At 34.6% G+C, this 11,267-nt stretch overlaps 1 protein-coding gene across 1 annotated transcript; it reads right to left on the bottom strand.

Annotated features, from left to right (window-relative positions):
- Positions 1-6,548: 6,548 nt before the first annotated feature.
- Positions 6,549-10,989, bottom strand: LOC127454689 (potassium channel subfamily K member 13-like). The gene is made up of 2 exons (XM_051722062.1): positions 10,653-10,989; positions 6,549-7,444 (listed from the first exon to the last, which is right to left on the bottom strand). Exons 1-2 carry the CDS (start codon positions 10,987-10,989, stop codon positions 6,549-6,551), a joined length of 1,233 nt encoding a protein of 410 aa, XP_051578022.1.
- Between the last annotated feature and the right edge of the window lie 278 nt (positions 10,990-11,267).

Raw genomic sequence — 11,267 nt, 5'->3', positions numbered from 1 at the left:
AGAAAGAGCCGAAAACTCTCCATTTTAGATTGTTTTTGTCAGATTTATGAGATTTAATTTTTGCATGAGGAAAACAAGGGAAAAAAATGTATTTATGTATTTTTTAAACGTTGCTTAAATGTCTTCAATTGCCAACAACTTTCTCTGGACACCTGCAAAAATATTTTTTATTTTATTTTATTTTGCCGCGATGGGAGAAAGATGCCTGACGTTGTTCCTGGAAGGCTACTCCTTCTTACAGGCTCCATATGGTTAGGATTATGATGGGAGCGGGGTTAGGACATCTGATGCCTGACAGGAACAAATCCAGGCACCCTTGTACAATTGGCGAATTTGAATGCGTCTTCTTTGATGGTGGTGCTCTCTAGTGGACATCTACTGCAATCATCACCAGTTGATCAAACTCCCTTACAAAAATGTTTTATGGTAACCACTGTCCAACAAAACAGCAAATGTACTAGGCTACAGTTTATGTTGGCACTATAAAAAAATAATAAAACATTAATTTCAAAAAGTCTCATATGCTTTCAAAATAATTCTGTCTTTTCTTTTTTGAGTGGTGGCTATAATTCCAAGTTCCTACAGTCTATTGACAACAATTGTAATGACTATAGTATTTTGGTTGAAACTATGTGTACCATGGTAAACATTTTTTGTAAAGGATACGTACACGTCCATAGATGGGACTGGGGTTTGTTGTGTCATGGGGAACTTGTCACAGTCACTATAAGGTTTTGAGTCAAAAGTCCAAGAAGACAAATACTTATTTTTATTTTATTTTATAATAGTTTTACTCTTTCATTTTTTCCAAAAAAGAAAAGCAAATAATAAGCTATTTAATGTCAGGCTCCATTGTGACAACATGCCCTGCTACACTGTAAATACTAGTTATCTAGAATTTCTTTTTTTGTTGTTGTTGTTGTAGTTTTTTTTTTTTTTTTTTTTGACTCTTTAGCTTTATGTTTTACTATTCTCACTAGTTGTAATTAAGTTACCGTTACTCTCTAAACCTTAAAGTTGTCATTAATAAAAACAATCAAATGGTCCTAATTAAACAGTACTTGAAATGTCACATTTTGGAATCATAACTCAAATATATACGTTCTTTAAACTTTGGCTTTGAGGACTTCTAACTCAAAATTACCAAGTACAGAATTGCAGCTGTGTGGAAAATCCATAAACCCTTGCACTTGAATAAATTATGTATTTTTGGTCAAGACAAGGGAACTTATGGAGAAATATAATAATTGTTATTAAAAAATTTACATAGTTTTAATTCTTATGACTATTGTTGTTTTTTTTTTTTTTTTGGCCATTTTTGTTTTAAACCTTAATGTATGTGCCTATGCAGAAATTAACTTTAAACTACTTTGATAAATATTCACTGTACTAAAAAGTGTGACAAATTGCCCCAGTCTCCCCTATATGCTCTATTATAATTGTGCAAATCAGGATAAGGCACAATGTTTGGTTTGGATCATTGATTTGTTTTGTGCATTGATCCACTCACTAATAATACAAGCACAGAATGCACAAATGAGCAAATAATGAGGTTTGAACAGTGTGGGTGGAAAGAATCTACAGTATAGTTTCAGAGGATAAACAGAATATATAAATATATTCTGTTTAGAAACCTCCCTTTCTAAACTTCCCTGATAATCCTTAAAATTGCACTGCCTCTGAATTTAGCACTCTCTAGGTTGTGAGAGCAGGTGCTGACTGTCAACAAAAGTGGGTGTGAGTGCTGGTGAGGGCCACAAGTCCGGTGGTGACAGTTTATAGAGGGTATGTCATGACACACACACACATAGAATCACGACAGGCATAATCACCCTGTAGATATTGTACCTGCAGTTGAAGAAAAAAACAAACAAACAAACAAAAAAAACCCTACAGCCTTCATTGTTTAGTGTTATTCATTTGCACAACTATAATCATCTCAGAGCTTTTTTGTAGCAGATTTTGTGTTCACAAATGTCCAAAATACAAAAATGAAAATAATATTATAAAATACATACATACGTATACAGGTATGTACTGTATCTAACCACACATAACCATTTGAGAAAAAAGAATAATGTATAATGTACACAATAAATCCCCCACTTTAGAATTTTACATAAAATTGGACATGGAAACATTCTAATGTGCTATAGACTGTTGGTTGTTCATCTAATATTAACATACAGTATAAAACTTTTAATTTTAAAATTGTATTAGTATTTGTTGAAATTAAAATTAACCAAGATTATTAAGTGCTATAGAAGGTTCATTGTTAGTTAATGTTAATGAATGTAGTTAACAAATGTTAACAAATACAACCTTATTCTAAACTGTCCCATTTATAGAAAAGACATAGAATATTCTGTTTGAAAATAAGCCTTGATATTATATTCTTCCAATATTGCCGAAATCAGGCAGATAATAAAAAATAAAAAAACTGCCCAAAATTGCCCAACAGCAATATACAATAATGACAAATATGTTGATGTGTCATGCATCTCTAGTATAAACCAAGAGATACATTTTCAAAAATGATCATTCTAAATCAAAATCAAAGAAATGTTGAATGTAAAAGCACTTGCTTGTTTGAAACACAAAAACATCAGACACAATGACATCTGTCAGATTTCCCAGTAAAACTGGCAAAGCATATTTTCATTATTCATGCATTACACTTCTACACAGTCATTCATGTCAAAATAAAGTAAGCAGGTTTCAAAGTTCTAGATTCAAAGTGCTCGAGAAAATGATCTGATGTCCTGCATCATACCCATTTTGGCATTGCAAATGTTTTAATGAAGAGTTCAAAATGATCTTGCTCGTTTCCTTCTGTGCATTTCTAATTATGTAAGAAACATTTTAAATACCTGATAAGCAATTCAAGCAATCAATATGCTGTTGAGCCATGAATTCTATACAGCTGTTAGACACTCTGAAGTATCTGCAGTATTAGCATCATAAAACAGATGGAATGTGAGATGTCTATAGCTCCTATAGTGGTTGTATTCGTTGTCTCATGCCATTATCTACATACCTGCACAGTGAAAAGGATAAAAGCTACTGGGAATGTAATTTGCATCACCTTGCAGACCCTGAAAAATACTCCATTAGAAAGTGTCAGAAGCCATCCAAAAGGAAGAAATAAGAAAAAGGAAGAAAGACACAACAATAGAAATACAGTGTGGTCCAAAAATCTGGAACCTCATTGAAAATATGGGATTTTTTTATTTAAATCTGGAAATGAACACAAAGTTCTGTTTTTTTTTTGTTGTTTTTTTTAAACTGCAAATTGGGGACATTGAACATGTTAACTGATTTGTACAAAAGGTCAGATTATCCATTGAAGCACACAAGATGCTCTACATCAGCACATGATTCTCAAATCATGCTAGGTTAAAATGGACAATCATACTTTCCTAAATGTGTGGCGTCCATACCAGATCAAGTGCATACTGTCATTAAAGCAAAAGGGGGACATACCAAATACTAAGAAATTCAGAAATTCACGTAAGCCTACATTTTTCAAATAAACCTTTCACTCAAATTGCTATGAGTATAATTTAGTTTTAAATAGGAAATGTGTGCAAAATAGTATCATTTTCACTAGTATTCTTAGACTTTTGGACCCCACTGTACTTTGTTTTAAGTATTGTTACCATTGTGCAAACTCTGTGCAAAATGGCCTCTCTTTTACCTCTCTTTTTCCTGTCATAATAAAAAGTGCTAATTTGGCAAACTAATATGATAATCTTTATGATAATCGTTAGATATGTCCTCCAATCGAGAAAACTGCAATCATAAGAGAGTCAAAGGGTGGTGCAGCAAAGCCTTTCCTGGGACCTCCATCTTGAAAACAGACCTGAGCTTCAGTTCTCCATAATCTTACCTTCAGAGCACATTGGATATTTTAACTACAGCATTCTACATACACACATATAAGAGACTAGAGAAGCCTACTTATATCTGTATCTGTAATATAAAGTTAATTGTGGGTGGATCTCATGAAAACAGGTCCAGGTCAAATTTTACCCAAAAATCAAAAGGAAAAAAGGAAGAAAGAAATTCTATTTTGCATAAAGAAAATGAAGCCAATGTTAGGACCATTGAGATTTTTTGCATTGTAACATTATTTTTATGACAATTAAGAACATTTGTATGTGCTTATTACTGTAATACATTTGTGTGTGTGTGTGTGTGTGTGTGTGTGTGTGATTCTCATTAGATTCATTTTAATGTATTACAGTAAAAAATTCCTGAAATACAATATTTTTATTAAAATCAGAATAAATTAAAGGCATTTGTTGTATTAAAACAACAAATACTACCATCATGAATATATATATATATATATAGAATCTAGCGCTTCTCTACTCATTCTCGCTTTTATAAGTGCAGCACATTGATCATTTAAACTTTAACATACAGATTTATTGATGTGAACTGGGAAGCTGACTCAACTCTGCCATCTCCTTGTTGCAGACTTGTGTTGTAACATTGGGGTTATTATTGTATGCTAATTTACTGTCACAAATTTGCCATGTCACTTGATTATTAGTTTAATCCAAAGTGAAATACTGGCAGACTATCCAGGTCTGGAAAGCAGATGTGTTGAAGGGCTTGTGTGATTACTTCATACAGATGAACAAACAGAGAGGATTTGACTCAAGAGTCAGATTGATGATCGTTAAGATGCAGTCATTTTATAATAATTTTGTAAATTGTATTAGCGCTGTTAGGCTTCTAAAATGTGTAGTAGTTCAATGGTCGAGGAAATAAACACAGTCCGAAAATATCAACCGGGTTCCCCGGAAGGAATCGACTCCAGCTTTGGAGTCGATTCCAACGTTTTGAGTTGATTCTCGATTCCCAACGCCTCGGAAACAAGAAAGGCACTGGTATCACACACACAAGATGAACTGATACGGCGCAGCAGATGGCAGTCCAAAGTTACAAAAGTTTTTATACTTCTTCAAGAATTAACAAAGTTACATTGATGAATTTGCAGGTTAATGAATGAAACTGGCGTAACGGCGCAAACTGAACGATTAGAAATGGCGACATTTATTATGCAGTTTCTCTGTATGTAGACTTGAATCGGTATTTTATTCAAGCTGTCAAACCACAAAACGACATACTTGTAACCAGGGTTGGGGAGTAACAGAATACATGTAACGGGATTATGTATTTAAAATACAAAATATAAGTAACTGTATTCCACTACAGTTACAATTTAAATCATTGGTAATTAGAATACAGTTACATTCAAAATGTATTTTGATTACTGAAGAGATTACTTTGCATTTTATTGTCATTTGTTTCATTTAATATTTAGTCCTTTCAGATAGAAAACATTTATACATATAAATGATGCAATCCAAAGTGCATTTAAACAGCGGTGAAACACTTTCTTATGATGCGTTACATTCATACGAGCAGACAGAGAAGTAAGTTTGAAGTAAGTTTGGAGCAGAAGAAATAGAAATAAACCTTGTTTTAATTGTCAGCTTTACTCTAAGCTAAAATTTTTATTTATAGCCATTTTACATGCATGTTACCAGGCACGATCTTATTTTTTTATCAAAAAAATTCATGCTGGATCATAATTTCTTTTTTTCTAGTAAGACCTTTGATATTAGAGAATCGTATTCTTGATAATAATTTTTGTATTGTTTTCCTGTAAAAATATCTAAAAAATCCTTAAAACAAGATCAATTTGATTTCTCTTATTTTAGAAACAACACTGCATAATATATTTAGGTTTTTCAGAGAATGTATTTTTAACGTGTATTTTGTCTTACTGTACTCGCAGTGATTTTATAGTCAAAACAAGTGAAAAAAATCTACCAGTGCTGAAGAAGTAATCCAAAGTATTTAGAATACGTTACTGACCTTGAGTAATCTAACGAAATATGTTACAAATTACATTTTACAGCATGTATTCTGTAATCTGTAGTGGAATACATTTCAAAAGTAACCCTCCCAACCCTGCTTGTAACTGAAAATACATTGCATAGGCTCTATGAAAGATACATATAAACAATATACCATCCAGTGATGGCTAGAGTAAACAATCTTTGTCCTTTGATAATGATTTGGGTCGAATTGAATTGAAAACTATGCAAGTTGCGCTCCATGGCACTGCAGAATTTTGACGCTGAGCATTGTCGTTGTGTGCGTGCCTTTGTAGAAAATAATTGTTACAAATTTTAGAACAGATACAGTTAAAATTTCTTCTTTTTTTTTTTTTTGCAATACAGTAATGAAAATGTGCATTTTTTTGCATTTTTTGTCTTGAGAATTCAAGGGGAAGTTGTGCTTAATTGTCACAAAAATAAAGTCACAATGCAAAACTTCTAAAAATAGGCTTCATTTTCGTCAAGAAAAAAGTTACTTCTTATTTCATTCTTTTGAAATATGGGGTCAAATATGAACTGGACATGTTTCTGACAGGTTTTGTGAGTTAAATAAATAGCTAAACTATGGACAGTGCAATGTGGCTTGTCATAAAGTCATTTTGTTGGTTTGTGTGTTTGTAAATGTTATATTTATCTATCCACAGTGGTTTCTGCAAGTCTGTTATTCATTATGCCCAGAGCTCCAACCCCACCAGAGAATCCATTCTGCCTATTAGTTGAGCCGCATGGCCGGGGATGGCCATTGGCCGTCTCAGACAACTGTTTCTGCATGATCGCCAAGTTGACCTTATCAGCCGCTAGGAAGTCTCTTATGGAGATCATCTCTCCAGACATCCTACGTCCATCCGTCTCACTCTCAATGACTGCGTCCGTGTCTATAGATATGTTACGAACACGTGTTCGGAGATGGCCTGGCATGACTGCATTCCTGCGAGGTCGGAGAGACCTCGAATGACGGCAAGTAATCTCTAGCTTTTTCAGGAGCCAGTTGAGCACCTGCTTTATGACAATTGAGATTACGTTGAATAATGAGTAAATGCAGCAGACGCCCATTAAAATAAAGAAGAAATTACCAATTCGGTAGAGCGGTTGGTTTTCGTAGCTGGCTCGCTGACTGCTGACCATATCTCCAAAACCAATGGTGCTAAAAGCCACAAAACAGAAGTAGAGAGAATCCATGTAGCTCCATCCCTCTATTGAGGAGTACATGGCTGAAGCACAACAGGAAATGATTATTGCAGCCAGACAAAGGATCAGCATCACACAATACACTGACGGTTTCCATCCAGCAAGACTGTCTCCACGATTTAGAATTACGTTGCTTGAGTCTTGTCTGCTGTCATGAGGTAAAACTCCTTTGCGTCGACGTTGGACTTTGTGGCAGGACTTGAGCACAACTGCCAACACAGTTATTATTCTCTCCAAGAAAAGGTTGAAAAATAAAATGGTGGCTGCGCAGCCAATGAGGCCATAAAATATGAGGAAGATTTTGCCACCAACAGTGGCAGGTGTGGTCATTCCAAACCCTGTAAGCAATATGAGAAGAAACAAGTTCATTTATTAGGTTGTCTACACTCTGGAACACAAAACAGACATACTGTAGGGGAGACTGAGGCTAGATGGAAGTTGTCTCAAAGGCTATATCTCAATAAATATAAGGTTCTGATTCAAAACTTCAATTACACAAATGCTTGTTTTCTCTAGCAGTGGTTTTGTGTTTTGGTTTCAAAGACCTGATTCAAAACTAACATGAATTAGAATATTCTTTGTGAATTCTATGCTCCAGACTAAAATTCCAGTATCATAATATTTCTAATATAGCTCTTAGGTAGCCAAGTGTACACAATAAAACCACTCTAGCATACACTGATTCAGAAAAGGGTCAATTATATCATTAAGGTAGACTTTAACTGAAAGATTGAACCCTGTTCTTAAAGGAATATTCGGGTTTAATACAAGTTAAGCTCAATCGACAGCAATTGTGGCATGTTGAAAAAGACTCATCCCTCCTTTTGTTTAAAAAAGCAAAAATCTTACAATGGACGTGAATGGGCCAATGTGTAAACGTTATAAAACTCGCTGTTTTAAAAGTACAGCCACAACACGTAAACAATATGCGTGATAACATGATTTTAGTGTGAGAAAATTGCTTACTAACCTTTTCTGTGTAAAGTAAAAGCCAATTTTACAACTTCGTTCCCATGACGATGTTATGTCAACAAACCCTAAAACGACTGTAAAAGTGACGATTTAAACAACTTTACAGCTCAACTAATACATCCATTTTAACAAAAGAATTAATGTAATGTAATAAAGTGCTTTTATACAATTATAAGCTTCACATTTCTCCCTTTAAACCCTCCAAAAATTGTTAGTACCTCACCGTAACCTTTATTTGTGCTTTTTTTTTAAAGAAAAACAGGGACAAGTCGAAAGGAATTTTTGTGGTAATCAATATTATGCCACAAATGGTGTCGATTAAGCATAACTTTTATTAATGTAAAAAGTGTGACAACATGTCCTGGTCTCCCCTATAACAGTATCCTGATTGCGAGCATTCTTTGCCAAAGGCTCTTCAGTGAGGTCAGTGCAAATGTTGTTTGTCTCTGAAATCACCAAAAACTATTTTCTTCTTCCTCCACGCTGGAGAACAAAGTGTTGCCATTGGTGACACACCCTGATCCAACTCCCACCTTTCCTCTGTCACACTGTTTGAAATGCAAATACCAAGCGTGTCGTTATTATTCTCATGGATGTTTATCAGCCACATAAAAGCCATTACTGGAGAGGACATCGTAAAGACAACAGCATATGCATCTCCTCAACATGGGTCTGTAGACTATGTTAAGATCCAACTCAATAGCAACTTAGAAAAGTTATTTTGGTAATCCGTTTTGCCAGACTTGATAAATGAGAGATACAACAAATTAAAATGATAAACAACAATTTAGAAGAATTTAATGTGCTAAATAACAAGACAAAATAAGCTATAGTTTTCTATGGTTCATCATTTGGAGAGAAAAAACTAACATTCTTGGATTTGTGAGATTGTGGGTTGTAAACCACTTGGGCAATTTTCTTGGAATTAGTGAGGAACACAGGCAGAGGGAACTGGAAAATTGTGTAAATAAATGTTTAATTGCATATCCTGTACCATTCGATGTGGATATACAGCATCTTTATTAAGTCTTAGGGCTGATCTCATTTGCAAAATTTGCCAACATGGAATGCTGATCATACAAAACAGGTTTTCAATGACAAATGGCAAATTCTATACCTGCAAATGGGAAATGGTATTTTACATTTTTAACACACTGTATAAATGTCAGTTCTTGTGGTGTCCAGATCTGACATTGTGCCAGAGACAAAGTTTTCAGTGCTGTCAGATTTGAGGCTAAGCCCTCAATACACACTCCAAATACTTTATAATAAAAGATCAAGGGGCCTGTTGCCTACATAAACAATAACTTTACACTATGTGACTATGTGGCTAAACATAAAGTGAGCTGCAATATGTGCAATATGTCCATGTTTTACATACCACATCTAACCTAAATATAATTATTTACACATATTCCACTTGTTATATACAACCCCGTTATAATAAAATTCAACAGGCGGCTAACCAAAATAAAGTATCTACAAGAAAGTTAATTTAAAGGGATAGTTCACCCAAAAATAAAAATTCTCTCATAATTTACACACCCTCATTCCATTCATGTGTATGACTTTATTTCTTCTGCTGAACACAAACAAATATTTGTAGAAGAATATCTCACCTCTGTAGGTCCATACAATGCAAGTACATTTATACTTTCATATACATTTATATTTCAGTGATTTCAGTAGTTAAATCCATGTCTTCGGAAGAGATATGATAGGTTTGGGTGAGAAACCGATTCATATTTAAGTCCTGTTTTTACTATAAATTCTCCTTCCTACCCAATAGGTGGCGATATGCATGAAGAATGCAAATTGGCAAAAACAAAAGAAGAATGTGAAAGTGGAGATTGATAGTAAAAAAGGACTTAAATATTGATCTGTTTCTCACCCACATCTATCATATCGCTTCTGAAGATATACTGTAGATTTAACCACTGGAGCCATATGGATTACTTTTATGCTGCCTTTATGTGCTTTATGAACCTTCAAAGTTCTGGACACCATTCACTTGCATTGAATGCACCTAAATAACTGATATATTCTTCTAAAGATCTTCGTTTATGTTCAGCAGAAGAAAGAAAGTCATACACATATGGAATGGTATGAGGGTGAGTAAATGATGAGAGAATTTTCATTTTGGGGGAACTATACCTTTAACTAAGTACATGTAGTTTACTTGTATTACTCAGTAGTTACTCTTATGCAATAATATTGTAACATTAACACTGCAATTCGAATAAATGACCTGGTGGACTTGCATTAGTCAAGAATAAGTAAAAGATTGATAAGAATACCGTTCACTTACTGCACATTACTGTTCATTGATGTTAAGCCTCTAAATTGATATATTTTACTTGCTTTCGAGATAGTTTTGTTATTCCATTGCATACTCAATATTAAAAGAATATACATTTATATCTCATATTTAAAAATACTTATTTGACTTGCCTTAATGATTGCTTAAGGATAGCTTTGTCATTTACCCAATTTTAACAGACACTGATTTACATCACATATTTAAGAATAGTTCTTAGACTCTCATTAGTCGTTTAAATATGTTTTTGTCCTTACCGATAGTGGAAACGACAGTTCCGACAAAATAAAACGCTCCTGTAAAATCCCACCGAGGTCTGAGGGAGTCCACCCGGATCCCTGCCATGTTCGCCTCTTCGTAATGTCTCAAGAACTTCTCCAGTTCACTTTTGTTGAGATTGTGCCTTTGGCTGAACAGCTCAAACCTCTGAGCCCATCTTTCCTTCGCTTGTTTCTCCTTGGGATGTTCCAGTGCTGAAAAGACAGCGGCCCCACACAGGAGGTAAAGGATGATGAGGAGCATCAACATCATAAACCTGGCATTATCTTCATTTACAGGACCAAAGCCACAGCAGCACACGCCTCTACATGCCATTATGTGACTACTGCTGGACACGACTGGTAATAAAGTCTCCACATCTTACATTTTACGGTGGTGGGCATGCAACTTCGAGAAACTACCCCGTCTTCCATCTTTCTTGGAATGCATGTACAAAACATGTACTGCATACAAGCAATGATGAGATATGTTCATGCCATCCTCTGAGAATGAGGTTTCTGCGAGTTGAAATCTTCATAGATGAGATTGTAGGTGGATCCAGTACTTCAGCTCATCTCATGTGATGCATCTCGCTGGGTCTCAGCTTGTTTCAG

Source organism: Myxocyprinus asiaticus, chromosome 17 (genome assembly GCF_019703515.2).
Source record: "Myxocyprinus asiaticus isolate MX2 ecotype Aquarium Trade chromosome 17, UBuf_Myxa_2, whole genome shotgun sequence".
NCBI classification, from domain to species: domain Eukaryota; kingdom Metazoa; phylum Chordata; class Actinopteri; order Cypriniformes; family Catostomidae; genus Myxocyprinus; species Myxocyprinus asiaticus.
This window is presented reverse-complemented; position numbering and strand designations above follow the sequence as displayed.